The 23,290-nt window shown below is 38.0% G+C and overlaps 1 protein-coding gene across 8 annotated transcripts in view; it reads right to left on the reverse strand.

The window, feature by feature from the left end:
- Positions 1–23,290, reverse strand: part of RALGAPA1 (Ral GTPase activating protein catalytic subunit alpha 1) — a 138,694-nt gene that overhangs the window by 4,654 nt on the left and 110,750 nt on the right. For 6 of the 8 annotated variants that reach the window (XM_087747205.1, XM_087747206.1, XM_087747213.1 and 3 more), the window contains one exon: positions 5,340–5,464. In XM_087747205.1, the coding sequence (XP_087603331.1) occupies positions 5,340–5,464 (125 nt within the window). Of the gene's footprint in view, positions 1–4,659; positions 4,691–5,339; positions 5,465–23,290 lie in introns of all 8 variants that reach the window. The other 2 variants (XM_087747207.1, XM_087747208.1) reach the window with 1 other exon arrangement.

A 23,290-nucleotide genomic window follows, 5' to 3' on the forward strand; every position in this document is an offset into this window, starting at 1 on the left:
TTTCAAAGAGGTGAAGAATGCACCAAGCAGAAGCCTGACAAGGGTGCTGATGTTAAGACAGGGTACTGCATGGTAAGACTACTCTCAGTACATCTAGCTTTATCACACCTTGTTGTCTGGATCGATGTTTTCCTGAGTGCCATTTCTGAGAATGACCGCAGAGGAAAATTAATTTGTGCATGTTGGTAAATTTTGATGGCCTTTTAAGATACTTCAGCCCCCCCATACCTGACCTCCAGGCTTGTGCCCTTTGCTGCTCTTACAAATTCTAGTCCAAATCCGGCCAAGTTGTCCATCATGCTCAGCAGAGCCTTGCTAGAGTAAGTCAATAGAGTCTCTCACTAATTTTGGGAAATGAGGAAAGGAAGCGAGAAGCAGATGCAGAGAGAGACTGCAAAAGCAGCTGCAAAGCAAGATGAGAAGGTGAGGAAGAGATGGTGAGTGGCCTAAAGACCCGGGAGACTGGAACTGGGTAGGAGGGGAAGAACTAAGAGCCAGACATGAGAAAGAAGACAGTAAAAAAGATGAAGTTTACAGCAAAAGAGTGGCGGAGCCGATGTCCAATGAAGAATGCTCTTCAGAACCTGGCTGGAAACATGCCTATTGGGTAAACCCATTCCTCTCTGTCAACTAGTATCTGTGAAACCCACTGGCAAAATTCCCGATCTTTCCACTAGTGGAGATTCAGGCAGAGGTAGGACAGCTTACCATTACTACCAATTATTGCCCTATCTCAGTCTGCAGGTGGTGGTGGTGGATCTAGAGGCTACAGTTTTGCTTATGAATCACGCGGCTGTTAATCAGTATTACAGAATTTATCTTTTGCCCTACGCCTTAAACAAAACAAAAATGGAAGAAATTACACAAGGAAAATGTTGTCACAAGACAATAAATTCATAGTCAGACATTCAAAAAACTAGGAAATGTCAGGATTAAAATTTAATTTTGTCCCCTTGTGCATATGCATGGGATGCTTTTTAACTGGGCAATCATACTCTTTTTTTTTCAGTGGACCCATTTCATTAAATGTAGAAAGTTGATCTGTTTGGGTCTCTAGCAGTCCACACTGAATTTACTGCCTCGAAGTGCTGAGGATCCCCAGCTTACTATCACCCAAGTGGTTGACTTAAGGATAATAGTCCAGAAAGGCAGATAATACTGCAGAAATGCAGTAAGTTTTGTGGGTTTGCTCTGATTTGGAATGAAAACAAAAATTTTCCTAAGTTCGGACTGGAGAATGGATAATGAGAAACTCTTCCCAGCCGTGCCAGACATACAGCCCTCATTTCTGTATTTCAACTTCACTTCCAATCACAAACTTCAACCACCACCATCAACAAGTGTTGCTTAGACCCTTCTACAGTGAGAAAAGCACCATCATTCTCATCTGTGAAGGGGTGATACAGGACCAAAAAGATTCTCTGTTCAAAGTTACCCAGCGAACAAGCAGCAGAAGACATTAAGATGCAGGCTGTTGAATTCAAGTTTCCCTTGTGCAAGGCTGAAGTATTGCTACCTCTACATTCCCCCACCTCCCTGCCTGCCAGGCTTACTTTGGGAGTGGGGCAGCAGGATTGTTCTGAACACAGGCTTGAAAATATAGGAGTGATTGCTGGGATCAATCACTGATGCTTTTATCACAAGGAAAATATTATGACTAAGGTATATAAGGTTTACTGTGCTGAGGTACTTTTTTTAGTATGAAGAGAGGGAAAAAAAGAAGATAGAGAAAAACCAAACCCAAGGCATCAGTACATTTTAAAGCTGAGAATCTTAGCATCATGGGGTCAATAAGCCCTTCAATATCATTGAGCTTACCATTGACAGTTCCCTCTACCTATTCTGGTGTCACAGACATCTGGCTTACTCAATAGCTGTATAGCAGGAGTTACTCTATTTAACAGAGTATTTGCAGTTACTCTATTTAACAGAGTCAGCACAAAGTAAAAAATACAGAGGCAACGGAATTATATTCTGTGATTAAGTGCAGGTAAAACCCAATTTTTTAAAATGTACACATCCACTACACTAGTCAGGTTCCTAAACATGGGAAGGTGGATTTGTCAGATATTTTGACAGGGCAAACTAAGTATCTAGATAAAACAGCAGCAGCCACAATCGCATTGTATTGAAGAGCAACCACTCTAAGGAAGGAAACGGCTTTTGCTGAGAGCTGAGCCTTTGATAAAATATGTCAATCTGAGGAAACAGAGTTTGTTACAGAATGGCATGTTCTCTATTTGCTCTGATTACCATAGCTCAAATGAAAAAAACGGCATGCTGAAACCAGCCAACGGGATCAGGACAACAACAAAAAAATTACAACACCTGGCGATGGGCTGTAGCAGCTTCACAGTTTCTATATATCTTCCTTAGAAGAAGAAATTGTATAGAATATTTTATAAATATTAAACATATTCAGCAATTGTGATCTTGGAGATCACTATCCAATTAAAGAATCAAGTCTATAGTATCTGAAATGTGGAAATCTTTTCTAGTCTCTTCTGGTCAGTTATTTTTCATTTAAAAAAACAGACATAAATGAAATATTTTTAGTTTTAAAAAAAATAATTGTCATGTATTTTTAGAAGCTGGTCAGAAACTGCCAGATGACATGGAAACCTCTGGCAGGGGGCCTGCAAGGTTTTGTCGGAGTCATCTTGGGGGTGATGAATGCATGTGGATTGCCAGGCAGGACTCCAGTACCAATCCTATGTGCAATCCTGGCACAATTCAAAGCTCTTCAGGTATCTTTCAAGAAATCTGTCTGTTGTAAGGGCCCTGGAAACTTCGGGGTATCTATTTTTTTAATAGCACATCTGGTGGGCTCTTTCTTGGGATCACGGTCCGTCAGAGTTCTGGGTCATCTGTAGCTACCTCGCTCACAGGTCTGCCTTCACTAGAACTGGAAACCAGTGTTTCCAGGCTAACCCCAAGCCCTGAGGTAACCTTTCTGGCAGATGACTAAAGCGTCAATTTATACCTGCCTCAGGGTTTAGAATTTGTGCCTCCAGAGCCAGCTTGGAGGCAGATGGTGTGGTGCTGTTTCAGGCACTCTGTCCTGGAGCTGAGTATCAGAGCCCCATCAGCCCCGGACTGAACAGGGGTCAGCCCTCGGGCTGCAAGCAGGACTGCCAGAGCATCCCCAGCGTCCCTGTGCTGGAATGAAAGCTCACAGCCAGGCAGGCCTGGGGACAGGTTCTTTGACTCTGATGCCGGGTCACGCTGTGCTGCGTGCCCGTCCCAGGAAGCTCCTGGCTGCTCCTGACACGGATGCGTTGGTTAGTTCCACTGCACAGCGCAAGGTCCAGAAGAACGTGGCCCTCGGGACAGGACACCATGTTTCGTGGTACGTAAACACACATGCGCATACACGCAGATGTGAAATACATCACAAGCTCCTATTAATGAGATTCCTGCAGAAAATTATTACATTCGACAGAAAGGTTAAGTCTAAAATCAAGTTTCCAAAAATCATAATCTTTTTCCAGATCATGTTAGAGAATACAAAGTATGACTAGGACAATTCTTAAAGGAATACAGGAACTACCACTGTAGAGCAGTGTTCTCCACTGCACCAAACTAGTACAGAAAAGCAGCTTTGCTTCACCCCGAAAGAACGAACTTGAGGAAGAGGGCAGAACGATTTAGCCTGGAATGAGATTTCTGAAAGTGAATCGGCAGAACTGATACAAGTGCACTAGAATATAGAATATATACTAGCCATACAAAAGCGTCTGGTGTTGAATACTTACTGAGTGCATTAGGTAGGAAATGTGGCAATGACTGGTATCTCTGGTTATTGTTTTTAATGTTTCTAGTTACAGATTTTTCCTATTCAAATGTTTTCATACATTAAATTTGTTACTATTTTTTATACTGATTTAATTAGTTTTAAATGACTTACTTTTAATTTTGTTTCCCTTCGGTCTTGACTATTTGCACTAGCATAACTATACCACTCATAATACTTTGAAACTGCATCTCATTTCTACTTATGGTTTATACTTGCAAGCAAAGGACTCTCAACGTTTTAACATCTCTCAGTCATTCTTTCTGTAGTCCTATCACAACTCCTCTATAATTTTAGAATTTATTTCTGCATATTTTTGTAATTGAGAAACCAATTTTGAGATAACAACTTGCCAAATTAATTTATTCTCAGAAAATTTAATTCATTTAGATTTACAGCTTTTCTGCAAAAGCATTTTGATTTATTTGTTATTAAATAAATGTTTCTGAACAAGGAATTTCAAGTGTTACACATTCTTCTTCTCCTTCTCTCCTATGTTATCACTGCAGAATGTCTTACAACATCAATGAAAGACAGCACAGGGTACAAAACACACCACTGCCATCCAGTACTACTTGTTCATGCTGAGAAACAAAGGTCAACACAATAAAGTGTTACTCATTCAACAACTGTCTCTATCATTAGTTACCTTAATCCCAGAACCAGTGTTAGTGCTTCATGCAGACCTGAGGTTAGTAAAAGACTAAAACTTTTAAGAAGATGTAGTGGTCATTTCTCAATCAGTGTGAAATTCTTTTTAGTGTGAACAAGGGCAACAGGGAAAGTTCGCATACAATTTGGTTACAAGCTTAGTGCTCTAGTAAAAGTAAGAGGAACAAAGGGATTTTTTGGACACTTTGTCTTACCTTCAGATAAACAGAACTGATATTTAATGATCTAAAAAGAGGGGAAATAAAATAATGAAATAATCATAAGGAGTTCAAGAAATTTCAGAACAGGAAGGCCTTGAGTTACTCATTTTCTTTTACTGATTTTCTCATTAGTAACTGAAAATGCAGTATCCTCTTATAAAACAGGTATTTTACTTGAAGGCAAAAATGACCTTAAAAAAAACTTTGTAGATAATAACCTGGAAACAAAATTGATGATTGCAAGGCTCTCAGATTTCCAATTTAAAACTTTGTATTCTAAAAAAGTAGTGAGCCATAAGACTTTCTTATGAGGAAGGTGTACTTAGATTAAAGAATATGTCTACCTGAATTAGCCTGGGTGAACGAGTACCAACACTTCCACGGAGGCTTTATACAGGGCAACGTCATAAAATTCACTGTAAAAACACAGGGTCTGGTTGCTATATTAAAGCAGCTTGCCAAATCTTAATGCCAGGCATTGGCTCATGACGCCAGGCAACAGAATAAAGATTTAAAAGCAACTTTGCCCAGGTCCTCAAATATGTACATATAGTCTTTTCGATTAATGGTAACTCTTAATGATGTGCCAAGGTCTGAATTTTTAGTCTTTATAAGTAAGGATACTGCATTTCAAGTAAGATTGTACAAAAACAGTTCTTTACTGTACTTCTTACCTGTCTCTGAGGGCAAATGGTGGTAAGGTGCTGGACAGAAAACCTGAGCAGCAAAATCCTCAAAAGTTGTAGGCTCTAGATGATGTTGAACAATTGTTTGCAGGTATCGTGCTCTCTCCTCATAACTGGTTTAGCCAAGAATTAAGGAGCAACTTATATCATGTACTGTAATGGCTAAATATCAGTGCCTAGTAATTCAGAATTCTTGGTTTTGTTAAATACATATAATGTATTTCAGTGACTGTACACAATTATTTTTAATTCTTTACATAACTACAATATTATCTGATGCACTGAAGTAATATTAACTGTAAGATAAACATGATTAATGTAAACCTTATGGTTCAATTATCTTTTTTTCACGTGTGATGCAAAACTTTCTGAAAATTTGTTCAAACAACAGCAACTTAAATACTCTCTTTTAAGTAACTGATTTGGCTGTACTCTGGTCTGAATTAAATATAAAAACGTCACAATTTTTAAGAGGTATAGCATGAAAAATAACATTAGCATTAACCAATGTTTTTGCACTTTTCCGTAACAAACTGCCTCCATAATCCCTAAACACACACACACGCAGTTAAGATAAACACATACCTAAATTTGAGTATTGGGAAAAACACCTCATCAATTATGCCATTAAAACAAGCAAGAATATTTGTAAAGAATCCGCAGGACCCTTAAATACTGGCTAACAGGGTGTCGGCAGGGCACTGACAGCAAAATACTGTACTTCTTCCTTCTCCCTGTGTTCTCCCTCTCTGCTATTATTGACAAGAGACCGGTATCTTGAAGTGTTGTTGCTTTTGAAGAACCCTCTCCAGGCTTCTTGTTCCAGCAGGCCTGATTGTGCTGTTAGCACAGAGAGAGCGAGAAAAAGAGAGAATATTTCTGCTGTTCATGAAAGCAACTATGGAAATGGCTGTCAAAATGTAGAGCAGCAGGCAGCAACATACAATTATCAAGAAAAACTACCATGCTGACTTCATGTCGTATAGTTCCTGAACTGAGAAATCGGTTAACCTTTTCTCTCACAACTTTCAAAGTCCTCCAGCTGGACTCAATACATTGAACGAGGGAGACCTTCTCCAGTTATCTTATAGAACCGGAAAACAATCAGAAGATTTCCCTGGCACTTACACCTGCGCACACTTTTTTTTCATATTTTAGTTGTAGACAGTGAGATCATTTTCTCCTTACATAGTTCTCTTTTCCTAAAAAAAACCCCAAACCCAACCCAAACACATCAGCACGCTGTGGAGGAATGTACTCAGAATCAGTATCTGGAAGGTTCTGGGTTCTGATTTCAGGTTTGCTGCTCTTTTTGGGGGGAACAGGGACAGCGAGGAAACTACCTTTCGGACTCAATTTCACCATCTGTGAAATGGGGATAATATTAATCTTGCACATATTTTTTAGCAATCCAAACATAAAAACTGCTTTACAAGTGATAAGCATTTATAATAAGAAGTGCTAACATTTAAAATAAATAACTATACTAGTTTCATTTGTGATAAGCAATAAAATTGTCAGCCCCAAATTACAGCTGGAAACAATGCCCTTCATCTTAGCTTTTAAAACTGTACTTCAACAATTATGGAACTTTTCCTATGAAACCTTTTTGCAGTTGTTTTCTGTACAATATTTACAGTAGATTTTGCAGTACATCTGAAGATGAAAAAATATATAGAGAACATATTATCTGAAAAGAACTTCCACTGAATATATCAGTCTTCATTGTATTTCCTTAGACCACAACTTGGTTACAATAGTGAAACTGGGAAACAATTTTCCCTCCAAAATCCGTGTTCCAAATTCCTTCTGGATCCCGAGACAGCTGAACCTCAGCAGAAGTCACAGGCTGGAGAAGCTATAATAGAAGCACTGGGACAAGAGAAAATATAAAAATCTCCCATTGTAACGGTTCTTAGGTTGGGGGATAAACACAGTATTGAGCCTTAAGAGAGGAGAGTAATATAGCACAGTTTTTAAGAGGCTATGTATAAGTGGTAGAGGATGAAACTGATGGTTGAAGTCTAAATAATACTACGTATCTCACAACTTGTTGAAAAGCACTTTTTTCATTGGGGGAGATTCACAGCTGCTGAATTTTCTGCAGTTAATAGAGTCCTTTGATTCACAGCAGTGCCCCTTGCACAAAAAATACTGGCCTTTGTGTATTACCAGAAACTAATTTTCTATTTGGCTGAAAAGGGAAAAATGGGGTTATTGCTTCTCCCTCCTACAGAGCTTTTCATTATGTCTGATGCACTCAACTTCTAAGCTCTCCTGAGAAAAAAAAAATAACTGAAGAGGCAAGAGGTAGAAAAATGAGCTTGTTAGCACATTAGAAGTGAAGTATCTTGGTGGGCCCTAGAAATTCCCAGTGGTGTGTTAACTTATCACTCTATGCATGCTGGCACTGATAGTCTCCCAATTGATCACTCTCTTTTCGCACCAAAGGTGCTGCCAGGAAGCAAAGGCTGAAGGCCCACAGGAGAACAGGCTGCTATCAAAACAAGCTGTTTTTAAAAGTCTGCTTGAATGGGTAAAATGTTTCATGAAAAAGTAGGGTGGAGACACCTACCTGCTTTTAAAATGCTCTACTTTCAGAGGTCCCTAAAGGAAACCTTTTAGTTTATCCTATTATATCCGAAGCTTATACACAAATAAGGCAAAAATGAAGGAAAGTTACCGTTTTGAACACGACAAGGACATGCCCATTCTCCAATCGAGGTACCTATCTCCTAACCAAATAAAGAAGCCTCAACACAGATGCTGACTGGGGAGGATAATGGTGTATTCATTACACAGTGGAGAGGACATGCTTATATCAGTTCTAGAAGTCTAATTTAAATGCACACTTAGTACACCCAGAGAAAACTAATTCAGCTAGCCAGGTTGCCACTCATCCTAACAATCCACAAAACCATCTGCAGCTTGTTAAAAACAGAACCCCACTTAAAAACAAAACAAAAATCTGATGTGAACGCCAAGTCCAAAGCTCGCAGTATTCTGCACTAACAAATGGCATGCCCTCCTCAGAAGAATTCCTTTTCTGTATTAGAAACTGAGTAGCTGGGATCTGGATACTTTTATCTTCTATTCACTTATACTTTGAGAACATTGTAGTATTTTAAAACTCCAAATTTGTATGCCGTTGTGGCTGAGATAATCTTACTTCTACACTGTATTTGAATGAAACTATCTGCAAAAGTGACCATAAACCCATGGTAGTTAATTTCTACATTACTTCTAATAGGTTAGACATTTATTTCTTTAAAATGCTGCTCTCTAGGGAAGAGTTATTAGCACCTACAAATTGAGTGGCACATACAAACTCAATGGCTAGTAGTAATAGGCAATGCAAGCTGTATTCTTACTGCCAGCGGATGTTGCCACTGGCATCAGCAATTAAGATGGAATGGGAAGGATGCACGGACAAACCAATGGAGAAAGACTCTGGCACACAGAGTGACTAAACACTTAAACAACAGTGTCCTGAGCTTTCTGCTTCTGAAGGAGGTGCTAACTGGAACAAAAGAATGGATAAAAAGGCAAGAGATACATTAAGGAACTCACGCAGATCTGTCCGCTAAAAACTTGCAGCTATAGAATCTGCAAAAAGCATAACCAAAAATCTAATGACTTCATTATACTTTTTCAGAACATATTGTTCTGAAAAATACAATCAGTACAAGAAAAAATCAGGAATCATACCTTTATCACTCAGGTTGTAGTCACTCCAGCTAAAATTTCATTTGCATTACAATCCATTTTACTTATTCTCTAAATCTGCAATTATTTCTATTAACACTGAAAATACTGTACTTTCCATTATTACTGTAAACATGCAATTTTTTTAGACCTGTTGATTTGCACTTGGGAACAAGTACTGAAATCCTGGCTGTCAGATCACCTACTTATGCTTAATCTGTCTGAAAAACATCATCTCATGTCTTCACCTAAGAGCTCTCCATCACTGTTGATTGTATCACTTTCTAACTCAAGCTCTGTTTAGATTCCTACGGCAGAATATATCCACATCTTGCAGATTCTTTTTGCATAATCTAAGCTAAAACTTTTTCTAGCCATCTACATGAACAAATCATCTAGGCTTTTGCTTCACATCTCCGTTACTGCCATATCCTTTTCTCTGGCCTCAACAAATGAGCTTTTATTCCTCCTTATATCTACTTGGAGCGTTGCAGAGCCCACTTTCTGAACAGAGTGGTTCAAGGGGGCACTCTCTTCAGGTACCGCCATCGGTCTGCTACTCTCTAGCACAAATGCAGGCTACTTATTTTAACTTTTTAGTCCATACCCATTTGATCAATTTTATCGAAACTACTCTTGCCCCCAGTCAGTTAACACAGACAGTCACTCTCGCTCACCTTGACGTTTTTGGAAAGGCACTTTTGTACTTTTTTCCATGTGCCTTCTTATGGCTCCAGGTCTCCATAAGTGTCCACAAAACAATCCCCGCTCAAACTCTCCCCTTTGCTATGATGTTTATCGACAAAGAAACAAGGAAAACACCTTGGAAGACTTAAGTCCGTTGCTGTGTAGGTCACACAACTCTTCATGCTGTCTACTATTGTTTCACATTTCCCTGAATTTTGTATTTGCCTTCATTTGTCGTCTTCAGTTTTGTACCTGGCTTTTTTACCTCTGGGGGCCGAACGTTACCTGTCTCATGCTGTACTCCATCTCAGTATAATGAGAATGGGGTCTATGCTAAGGATATATATGTGCCACAATAATACAAGCAGAACAGCTCTCCTCCTTGCATCTTCATCCACCATCTTAACCTTTCTCCTTTATATCCAAAACAATTCCCTCACATTGCCAATTTTCTTTTTTATCCATGGCTTTGTCATCCTTTAATTTGGTGAGGAAATGTTTGCTACATTTTCCCACATCTCTAGTTGTTTTGTGTTTATTTTTCCTTTCCTCCACAAAATCCTGTACTTCCCATTGTTCAGGCTCTTCTACTGTCTCCATCTTTCAAGTCCTTCTGTTGAATTCATCTCCTCGTAGTCATTTCCATAGATTTACTGTGTCATTCTGACTACACGTTTTCTTTCCACTCTTCTTATTCACACCTCTCCGTTTTAGAACTGAATAAAATGCATTATAATAATCTATCCAGTATTTTGCAGTTAAAGAAAAGTGGACGCATGATTGCTATGTTGCAATCATCCAGGGAATACCAATCCTAAAATGTCATTAACCTGAGGCTGAAAAAAATGAAGAAAGCAGTTTCAAGATGGAGTAAAATTTCCAAGACTTTAATTAAGGATATGGCACTTCACAAGTCTGTAATCTATCTATTACCAGAGCACCTAAGTGCTAGATTCACAAAAGGGCTGGAGAAGAAATCCTAGTGCCTGCTCCAAAGACCATTTGATAACAAACGCTTCCTGAGCAGGGACTGGAATCCAGGGACTCTCCTCTCCCAGGAAAGTACCATAACCATTAGGCTATACAGATGAGCATGTACTTTCCCTGTGATTCAGAGATCTTATTTTATGAAACGAAGAGCAATTTCAGCAGTGAACGGAGTGTGCCTGATTACAAAACGTCCTCAGTCCCAATGGTTAGGACAGTTTTGTAAGAGGCAGTTCCAATTCTCAAAATTGGAAACCGCTCTCTTATTTCCTGGCTGATTGATATAACCAGGGAGTCACCTCCTGTTGTGTTTGTGTGGGCTCTAATCCAGCTAGTATACCTTCAAAACTCCTAGCATTGCTGCCTTGTAGGTCAGATGAGCAAAGAAATAGCTACCTACTGAATGGATACAGAGGGGCATGAACTGGGCATTTGGCTGTTCAGGATACAGCAAGGACTCCGGCAGCCCTAGTGTGTGCTGAAGTGGGCAGATCTCCAGGGAAGTGTGTCAGTGAAAGCTTTAGATACCTGTGAACTTCAGAGGCATCCAAGACTAGGCATTTGCTGTGTGGAGATTCTCGTCACCTATATTTTAGACTCAGGCACCTGTAAAGCCAGTTGGGAGGAACTTGGGTCAGATCAACAGAGCAGTTATATGCCTAACTGCTCTCAAGACTTTTGGAAAAAAAAAATACAGAAAATGTTTTATCAAGACAGATTTCCTAAGCAGCTTCTGGGGGCAGGGAGGATTATGCTGGGGAACCTACTCAGTGACAGAAAGCTAAAAAAGGGCTGAAGAGATGTACAGTTCGTTGATACACTAAAGTGGTGATGGAAATACTTCTAATGTCTGAAAAATCTCTTTAAAAGATCAGTATCTCATTTGTTCAATGGAATTCAAAAGGAATGCATTCATGAAACACCTGAAGTCACCAAAGGCAGAAACCCTGTATTTTTCCAAAAGTCAAAAGAGAGTATTTATCACTTCAAATACCACAATAAAATGTTATGCCTCAGCTTCCATTTTAGTACATGACTGCAAGATGATGCCTGAATAATTTAAAATGCATCACGATCACTATAGTTCAGGAAATACCCTAGAACTATGAAGTTCCAAGCTGTAAGCTCAACAATGCTGCAGGCGTTCCTACACCACTACTGATGGGCTGGTCAACTCCAGTAGACTGATAACACAACTTTTTTTTTCTTTTTTAGGAAAAAAATAATCAGAATTATAACAAAAGGACTCCCTTTGTGAAAGGGAGTAAGAATGTGGGCTCTTCACTAAATTTTTTTCCATCACTGTGTCTCTCATTCAGAAAAACTGAACAAAACCAAAGATGAGACACTTCCATGGAAGTTCTATTCATAAATCTTCCCTCTTGATGCTTATGTATTTATAGATATGTGCACACCTGGTAGTGTATCACAATATAACTGTATATTGGAATATGTGATCACAGTACTGATGGTATGTAGTACCTGAGACTCTTTGATTCTGGTGCTAGGAAAAAGAGGTGTTTTTGATGATTGCCTAGAAACACCTCTTAGAAAAAAGCCAGAGAATGCATTTCTAAGTAGCAAGATGGACTTTTTCCAGTTAAATTACAAACTACTGTCAGAAATACATGTACAGCTGCAACCCTGGCAGTTCCAACTGTTAGCAAAATCATCTAAGCAGTCAATATATATTGATATGATTGTGGAAGGTATGACTTTTTCAGCCAGGCATTTGGAAAATAATTTAGACAAGCAGAAACCAAAGCACTGCTCCATCCTTAACTGGAAAATGAAAATCCTCACCCAGAGATACTTGCTTGTAGGATCAACAGACACCTGCAAGACGTTTTTTTAATGGTACGTATATACACTATTTATATAAAAGAGATTAACAATATTTTAAGAAAAGCTACATAAGATGGCACCCTCTTGTTTACCCCCCTTGAAAAATTTAGAAGCACACCTCTTCTTTTCTAGAAAAAAAACAAATCTGTAGTATTGTCAACATACAAAAACGCTCCCAGGATATTAAAGACTAAAGGAAACAAAGAAACAGTGAGGCACCACAAATGGCATACATTGGCAGGAGATTTTAAGTTTCTTGCTCCCTGGCCTGAGAAGGTGTGCAAACCCCACAGAATTAATTGCTACAGTTTGAGGTATTTAAAATGATGAAAATATCAACTTTATGGGGCAGATTTTTCCTAGTAAATTACAATTCCTGACGTCAAAATGTGAAAGGACTGCCTCCAGTAAAAAGATAACAAGTACAGGGTAGGACCAAGGTTTTAGAGAAGCTGAAAGGAAAAGTTAGCCATAGCAGAATTTGACTTCTAAAGGAAGACAGGACAAAACCCACACATCACAGAAATGGAAGTTTTTTTTCTGGGAAATCTCACTCTGAAAGAAAAGATTGTGCAGTGGTTGTCAAACCAGCTGAACTCATACTGAGTCACAGCAATTTGTACTCTTTGTTGGCTCTTAGAATTAGGGATGTAAGTCGGGCTGCTATTGATCCAGTGTTGGAAGCCCTGCAACTCGCTGCGTTTTGTATGTAGGTGGGTGATCAGTATCAACTGGCCACACTGAGAGGAATAGTTAAAGTTCTCTTATATTCTGAAAAGTGACTCTGTGGAAGTGGCATCATGGTGTTCCCTATTTATTGCATTTCAGTGATTTCCACATCTAGTTTGCACAGTATACAAATAAAGTGATCTTTTTTTCCAACTGCAACTTCTGTTTACTCAAGTCAACTTGATATCTCAAAATCAGCCTGGGCTCTTTTCCATTTCTTAAATACTGCCAATACTGAATATACTGCATATAAATATTTTGCCCTGTGCATCTGTTTACACAGCCATGCTGTAAATGAAAGCAGCTTCTGCATATGCAATTGGAACTTAGGCACAACGCTGATGACTCATAAGGCAGAATTCAATTCATTCTCCTCATATCAGATGCAAGTTATTTAGGTGAAAGAGAAGAAAAAAAATTACTATGCCTGACGCTACTAAACAGGTGAAAGAATTAATAATTTTATAGTCTTCTAAGGTGATTTTTCTCTCCACTGAAACCGTATTTTCAATACTAATGACAGCACTTTTGCAATAAAATGTAAGAACCTATTTTCTTCCTCATAAAAATGGAACATAAAACTCAGATGACTCAAAGTTGTATTTTAAAAGTAAACTTTTAAGTTGCATTTCATCAAAATATTTTGAAACTGCAGAAGGGACTGAGTGTTAATTATCCAAAATTACAAATTTTAATAAGTGATGTACATATATGACAATCCACTAATGAATGTAGCTATCTCATAAAAAATGAAAATATGAAAAACAAATAACAGACTAAGACTGCAGAATTTAAGCAAACATTAAATGTAATATCTAACATCCTTAATAAAAATATTTTTCAACACAAGTTGTAACTACAAAAGGGCTTTCTGAAGCAATTTCTGAGGTATATTTCTTTATGAAGAAAACAAAGGAATATATAATAGATAAATCCATATGAATTAATCCCATCATTCCAGATCTTGAAATCTGTTTCCAATGCATATAGTTGCATCATTCTTTAAATGAGTACAATGAAAATTACTTTTTATGCTACTAAAAAGTTCAATAAATCTGTAATAAACTAAAAGTTATTGGGCAAACTATAAAAACACATATTTTTGCCATTTAGAGGCTTTTTTCTCTAAGAGTACTAATCTTACAGCTAAAGGAGATTACTGGTTAAATGGTTAAAAGTCCTGCAAGGTAAGCATAGGCTAGATAAAGCTGCAGCCACTGAGTGTTTCTAAGTCAATGCTGTTGGTTTCTGCCTACTTTACTAACACATTATATATTGAAAGGCATTGACTTTATCTGAATTTCTATAAGAATCTTCATTTTTACAGTGTGAGCACTTTCAAAATTGCTAAATTACTGCAAGAAATTGTAAGCGATGCTTATATTTTCATAGGAAAACCCAATACATTTAACATTCTGCAGTACTGTCCTTCCAGGAAAATCCCTGATCTATTGTTTCTTGTTATGTTGTTCCACCAGATCTTACAGCTAACTGAATTCTTCAGTGGTTTATAACATCATCTAGGAAGAAAAAGCTGTGATTCATCAGCACAGACAAAGCTGGGCTTTAATCCATTCCTATAACCATATTGCCAAGTCTATATTGTTTACATTGCGTCTCAATTAAGAGACAGGCAGGACACCTGGTACTTCTTTATCTAAGTCCCACGGGCTGCCAGATGACTCAAAATCCATAACAGGTGCTAAGGCAGTGTGAGTGTAGCACCATTAACACAAGCTGGAATTGGATAAAATTTGGACTATGCTTAACCACTTAAAACACTCAATTATGAAATGAAAAATGTAACCGCTCTGCACCAAGCTCCTTTACAAAAGGCACTTACAGAGATCTGTAGAATTAAAGTGCAAGTGTAATGGACTTAACATGAATTTTAATTTTAGTATAAATATTCTCCAGAATTAAACTATACAAAACCCAGCTATATAAAAGAGTTATCTTTTTAAGATAACCATGTAAAAGTATTATGAGGCTACACTTACTGAATTGAATGAATTCTAATTCTGATCACCTGCTTAGGCAGCAAAAATGACAAACTGATGGTCAGACTTCTAGCAATTTCAAAGTTAAGGGAAAAAAATCTGAATTAACAATACTTACTGAATTCTTCTACTCTGTAGAACCCAGAAGTTATTTTATTTTAAGGACACTGGGAAATGAAAGCATCCTATGGAAGGATTTTAAAAACAACAAGGTTCAAGTGAAAAGCTATGGGATAAAAAAATATTCCTTTGCACCGAAAAATCCCATTGTAGATCTCTTTTCGGCACTTTTTCAGCTAAAGTGACTGAACTAAGTATTAAGCTTAGACACTGACAGAACACACCTCATGAGAGAAAAAATGAGTATCAGAAATTTTACAGTGGACAATTACTTAAGAACTATCTGTATCTAAATGTGCAGTAATCCAATTAAGTTTCTATTTAATATTGTAATTATCAAGAACACAATATAGTGATTTTATTAGCAGAGTAAGCAGTAACAACGTGCAGTAAACTGTCATTTAAGACAGTGTCATAGTATCTATGATAAGCAGCATATTGGCTTAAACTAATGCACTATATGCCTCTAGGGAATGACAGGCTCAGAGACTGGGTTTTAACATCAGAATCTATCCATTAATCTTGACTTAAATATAATCTACTCTGCAGTAAAAGGAAGAATGGGCATTCAATGAATTATCTGTTTGAAATATAGCAGGAGCGTATTAACACAAACATATAGTAGAAAGTCTCCGTTGCACTACCATTTACCGTGCGTTGTTGGTTTTACAAACCCTGAACTGCATTTTAGCATGAAATTAAAGCGATAGTAAGATCAAATGGCTAGCAGTATTGGAAGGACAAATACCTCAACACTGCAACAGATTACTCATTAAAGAAGTCAGATGACTAATGGCAGTATTTACCAATACCCCACTCCTCCATGTTTTAGTAACAGGCTACGGAGGTGAAAACAAAACAGTGAAGGAAACAGTGCTGAAGCCCTTACGCAGGCAGAATTCCTACTCCAGCTTCCAGGGAGGATTTTTTCTTACTAATGTGTCCAAGACGGGAATCAATGAACCTATAAGGTATGTTGTGCTAATTGTTTTGAAGCCCATTACAGCGGCCACTGCTTCAGGCCCTCTTTGGAGCGATGCTCCTGCCGGCAGACAGAGCGGCTCGCAGGCAGCCGCTCACCTGGCAGCAGCGGGTTTGCAGGAGGCAGCAGGGGAGGCAAAGGGCCAGCAGGCCAAGGGACTGAAGTTTATTAAGGATGTTGCACCAAATGTGCCAATGAGAGATGTTAAGGCGTTGCAGCCATCGCTTCAGCCCACAAATAATGTGGAATAGTACAGGCCAGGGGGAACTGCAGCCCTGTATACTCCTGATTTTGGGAGAGGGATTTATCCCGACTCTGACATTCAGTATTACATCAGTTTTAACTCGAGTAATTAAGGTTGATGAGCATAGAAATACAGAAGCAAAACTGGCTCTCTGCTATTAGCATGAATGTTTCAGCCCACTGTTTGGACATTCAAATGTTTAAATTTCTATCTCAAATACTTTCTCTGCATATATGGACATATTTATCGATGAGCGAAACAGTAAGGAAAATGTCTTTCATGAAGACATCGCTACAAACTGTAAAATTACACAAATATGAAATTATATTAACATTACTGTCCAGCAAAAAGACTGCACGTATTAATTTGCAATTCCATATGACATAGTAACAAAGAAAACTTCTCACATGAGAAATTTTGTCATTAATTCCAGTCTGTACTTTAATAAACTTTACAACTACCTTTCTTTTTTTCTTTTATAGTTGAAGAGAATGTTTTCTCTTTACCCTGGGATGCTGCAGTACCGGTACGAGATAATCTACTTATAAGTCTCTTCGGAGGGCAGTAAAGTCGATTTTAAAAATGATTTTTAAAACTCAAAGACAGGCTTCTACTTAAATGAAGAAAACGGATATTAATTTTCAGTTACTTCCCTCTCTCTCTATTTTGACGGGCAATTAGTAAAGCAGCCCCTTCGCCCTCCTCCCCAGTGCTGTCAAGCTGTTGAGAGCAGTTTGCAGCACTACAATGGCACTATTGTGAACACAGCCTGGGCTTCCTTCCCACAGAGAGTTAAATGGGCAGTTCCCGCTGCCCACGATTGGTGTCCAGCGAAACAATACTTAAGAGCCAGGTTTTATCAGTTCCACGCCAAAGAAGTGAAGCCAGGGAACCCAAGCCTTCATATCATGCTGAACCATATGCCAACCCTGCTGGCCCCAAAGGTTTATCACTAAGAATCAGGATCCATCATGTCCCCTGTGAAATTTCACTTCACATACCTTCTGTGAAACGCATGGCTTTGCTGAAAACTGACCTTTTTCCACAATTGGCAAGAACAGATGGACGGTAACTATGGTTTGGCAAGCAGAAATTAAAAGATTTCCTAATAGCCTGCATTCTTCTATGTTTGGGAGGAGAAGCATTGAGAATGAGATAGATGTATCTGTGACCTACAAATCTATTCAGGTGCAGTTAATCAGCAATTAAACTATTTTCTCAATGTCTAGAAAGTATATTGAGATTAATTTGATTGGCCAGGGTATGATTAGGATTCACGTCCTTCGGGCTACCATATGGTAATTCCAATTACTGTAATACTAACTTTTAATCCTTGCTTTATGTTAGTTTATTCCATTTTTTCTATTAAGTATGTGGCACATACAGAATAAACTATATACATACACCCTTTTTTATTATAATTTTGACCTGTTTAATTAGTGAATATTGTTATATGAAGTATATTCCATCTCCAGCTAGATACTTCCACATACTGACAGGTATTATATATAACCCCTTTTTTCAGTAACTGAAATACAGACCTGTAGGAGAACAAAGGCAACGATGTGCTAGTTTCTATTAATCTCCTCTTTTTTTTTTTGGTACCTATCATCTTCTAATCCCTCTGCTGGCACTGGAAAGCATGCCCCAACTGTCCCAATTACCATATGCAGAATGACGCAGAAACAGTTTGCCAATATCTTATTCAACTCACCCAAAAGCATCATTCTATCTCACAGACATTACTGTTTGTCAGTTTTGATTGTTACAAATAATCTCCCCCATTTCCCACCAATTTAAATATCAGAATCAACAATCACAATGTTACATACTTATTCTTTATATATACACAGCTTTTAGTGTTTTAACATACGAATCTTTCAAGTGGTTTGCAAGTCATTTAACTGTTATTAGGGGTGAATTTATGACTAGAAAAGTATTAAATCAATAAACAATGCTGCCTTTTACAACATAAAAATAGGGCTTAAATAGTTTAAAAAACATTTATTTAAATCTTACAAACATCAGGAAAAATTGTTTAACCTTCCCTGCTTTTATTCACAGAGTTTTGAGAGCTATCAAAGAAATCTCTATGAATTTTAACACCTTAAGGGGGCAAGAGTCTTAACATTTTAACAAAGGGCTTTTGTTATCCAAAACGTTTAATTAATTAATAAGGCTAAGTACGTATTAACAAAAAAACTGTCATTTTGTGTTACGTACAAAGCAATCAGCTCTGTGTAAGATCGAACTAGTTTATCTTTTTCATTCCAGTTTAAGGACTCCCAGGCTTCTCCCTGCAAATTTTTGTTTAAAAGAGGGATCTATACACATTTAAAACACATTTTATAATGAAACAGTGATTGCTCTACTAACTTTCAGCTTATAATATACAAAAATTTCCTACCTTAGAAAGATGCAGTAACAAAGAACAACTTCCCCCGCCCCAAGCAATCTGTACTGACAGATCCAAATTCAGAAGTTCTAGGAGGCTGATAAAGCACTTCACTGCTTTTCAGGGTAGCCCACTGACATCCTTTTATTCTAAAACAGAATGCCACTGGCATAAGCCTACCTATATTTTATACAGAAATCAGCAGAAGCAATACCCCCACTTCAGATGGGTAAATTCAATTTATGAAAGAATGCAGAAGTAAAAGAACCTAGAATATATTACTCTTAACAGTACAAAAAGATTTGAGTCTCCTCCATAATTGTCTACAACATGAACAGAGCACTCAGCTCTTTGTAAGTGCAATTATGAGTAGAAAATTGTATTGCTAGAGTCAATCGGTTTTGTCTCATTTCATATTTTGCTTTTTTACCACTTTCAAGAGAGTCTCATGTATTTCATTAGGGAAGAGTAACTAATAAATAAAGCTGTGCTACTAATTAAAAAACAAGTTATAGATACCTTGTGATGACAACAACATTATTACCCTCAAACCCATGTGCTTACACTATACCTCTGTAACAGGTGCTCCCAGCATCCTAGTTCGTATCTGCAGACAGCCCATAAGAAGAGGTAGAGATAAAAGAGCTACCTGGGGTAGAGAAGGCAGGTTCTGTGGGATTAGAAGCAGGGCAATTACTGAAGAAAGTATGTTTACCTGAACATGTACAAATCCAGAACTGCTGCTAAAGAAAAGTATGTATGTGTGTTTTGCAAAAAAACTCACAGACTATATACATGAAAATATACTACATTACAACATACCTTTCAAGCCTCGCACTTCAATTTATTCCTCATATGAAAAATGCATGGAAACCAATTGAAATGATGTGTATGTCTACATGAAAATGCAGTAAAAGCAGCAGCTTGGTACACACATCTGCAAGTATTTCTCCAGCAGTTATTTGAAGTGTCTATATGACAAACACTAAGGCAAGAATTTAAAAACCCATCGCAAATGTTGGTTCAATCAGTTGTCTCTTGTGGCTAAAATCAAAGGCATTTAAAGCGATGCTTTGGAATTATTCATTGCAAAACAATCCTATTCTTTCAACAGGTAACTAATAAATGGTGGCTGAGAACAGGCTTGCACTACCCCCGAGGTCCAATTGTTACTCAGAACACTGCCTACTTTTGCTCCCTGGTGTTGCATTTTAACTCTAATTGCATGATCAAGCCAATAAATTGGACTCAGGGGACAAAAAAAACACTACAAAAGTACCTACCCTGACAAAACCAGAGGTTGCAAGAAAATGCACTTCAAACAGAAGTGAGGCAAGACGAGACAAGCGAAGGAGAGGTATCAAGGCTTGAAAGACAGTCATTAATACTGACAGATTACTGTAATTCTGGCTGTCAAGGTGATCGATTTAAGCAGCATATGCCAATCAATACTCTCCTCATTTACTGAGCAGCATTAGATATATAGTTAGGTAAGATGTCCCTAAGACAGGATTTCAAACCATACTTAACAAACATAAATGGCACAATTTATGCTTTGGAATCTTAGCTGTTTTTTCATTTGGCCTTTTTTTAATTGGGCAAACTTCAGTGTGATGTTATCCATACAGAAGTTACTTTAGATGATTCTATTACACTGCATTGCCATCGTGTATACAATTCCTTTACATGAGGTATTTCAAACTGTACCAATTTTCTGTATAACATATTAAAACACTAATCTTGAATATGAACATTCTTAAATGCAGCAGTTATTTAAGTACTGTTCATTTTGCTTTTTTTGCATTAGCGGTTTGCCATTCTGAGTACTTTAGCCATCCATGGTTTACGAGAAACCATATCTTCCTGATATTTCCCCTGGAATTTTCCTTACAACAGTCTCTTATTGTTCAAATATACTTGTGACATCAAAGGAAAAGACATTAATTTGATGTATTAGCTCAGGGGAAAAATTCTATAACGATAATAAAAATAGCTATTACTGTCATTGCCTACCTACAAGTAGACATACACATACACACACAAACACACACATACATGACTCTATATAGAGACATAAAACTTTCCTCTTATATTTAGGTCTTCTTATAATGCACAGAGAAACTGTTACACGTGATTCCTTGAAACTGAAATACCTGAACTGTCCATTAAAACAATCAGATACTTACAAATGCCTTGGAAATCTTCAGTTTTTCATGTTATACCACTGTATGCACGCATTTAATTAATCACATTTTGAATTATTAGAAGATCCAAGTGAGTTGTCAGCAGAACTAGGATTTGGGAGAACAGCAAAAACGAGCAAGTCATAGTAAAGGAAAGACTGAACATCATATTCTCTACCTTATGATTCTTGCTTGAACTTCAAAAACAATTTCCATTGCTAAACAGCAAAACAGATTTTAGAAATAACTCTGCTTTCTTCTGGAAAAAACAGCAGGGGTCATATGATGAACTCATCCATGGCTCTTACTTGAACTCGTATCAGATAAGGCTACAATGGTATGATTCAGGGATGGGATAAATATTCACTGAAATCCTGAAATTTTTAATTATTTGTTGTAAAGCATATAGAGTAGTATCTAAAAAGTGTATCAAGCATTATTTTTAAGCTCTGTTTCTTCTCATCTCTGATGACAGAAAATTCAGTAACAGGTATGTTAAAACCTTATTAAATATCCTGTATCAAAACTGTATTGCCAGAAATACATCGAAGTTTGCCGAGAATGTTGGCATATGGCATTTCAAAAAAATTCTAAAACCCAGAACATATCAGAGGAGCAATTATAATGGCATGCATTACTCCTTTCACTATACCAAAATTAATTGAGAGCAGCCCTGAGGAGAAGGACTTGCGGGTACTGACAGATGAAAAGCTGGACATGAGCCGGCAATGTGCTCTCGCAGCCCAGAAAGCCAACCATATCCTGGGCTGCATCAAAAGAAGCGTGGCCAGCAGCGCGAGGGAGGTGATTCTGCCCCTCTGCTCTGCTCTGGTGAGACCCCACCTGGAGTTCTGCGTCCAGCTCTGGGGTCCTCAGCACAGGAAGGACATGGACCTGTTGGAGCGGGTCCAGAGGAGGGCCACAAAAATGATCAGAGGGATGGAGCACCTCTGCTATGAGGACAGGCTGAGAGAGCTGGGGTTGTTCAGCCTGGAGAAGAGAAGGCTGCGGGGAGACCCTATTGCCGCCTTTCAATAGTTAAAGGGGGCCTACAAGAAAGACGGGGACAGACTTTTTAGCAGGGCCAGTAGCGATAGGACAAGGGGTAATGGTTTTAAACTAAAAGAGGGTAGATTCAGACTAGATATAAGGAAGAAATTTTTTACGATGAGGGTGGTGAAACACTGGAACGGGTTGCCCAGAGAGGTGGTAGATGCCCCATCCTTGGAAACATTGAAGGCCAGGCTGGATGGGGCTCTGAGCAACCTGATCGAGTTGTAGATGTCCCTGCCAACTGCAGGGGGGTTGGACTAGATGACCTTTAAAGGTCCCTTCCATCCCAAAGCATTCTATGATTCTACGATAATTATTGGCACTGAGAAAAATTAATTAATGATACATATTTAAGGAGAGAGAACACCCCTTATGCCTTTTCCATTTGATACACAGTTATCACTGATGCAGTATCGCTGTATTCATTTTTTTCTTACAGATGCTCATGCATCTATAAGATAGAAAACTTACTGGACTTAGAGGAAGGGAAAATGGCATTGCCAAAATTAGTGCTTTCCAGCTTTAATTTCTAAGTTTCTGGATTAATGAGAAATCTCCAAAATCTTCACAAATTCCAGTCTGAAAATGTAAATCAAACAAATATTCTTAATTAAATGAGACAAATGTGGCCACAGAATCTGAAGAATACTCTTTGCTCACTATATGTCATTAATAACAAACACTTTCTTTTTAAAGATAAGCTTTCCAATGTCTGCAATTCTGTCTTGAGGCAGGTGATGGTCAAACAGGCACAACAGTGACACTACCAGTTCCAATAAAACCCTCTCTTGGGGCAGGTGAGTATCACATCAAGCAAGAAAGCTTCTTCTGAGCTATGAGTTTTTAATACAGAGGAAACTTTTAACAAACCACTCAAACACGTTACTTTATTCATAAAGAAGTTACTGTCCTGTCAGATACCATATGGAGTTAATATCTTCCCTTTCTCTGGAAGACAACTGTCTAAAAAGGTTAGCTACAATGCATCAAGTACCAATTGTTTAGGAAT

This window comes from Nipponia nippon, unplaced genomic scaffold (genome assembly GCF_047370975.1).
Source record: "Nipponia nippon isolate SJK-2023a ecotype South Korea unplaced genomic scaffold, ASM4737097v1 scaffold_11, whole genome shotgun sequence".
NCBI classification, from domain to species: domain Eukaryota; kingdom Metazoa; phylum Chordata; class Aves; order Pelecaniformes; family Threskiornithidae; genus Nipponia; species Nipponia nippon.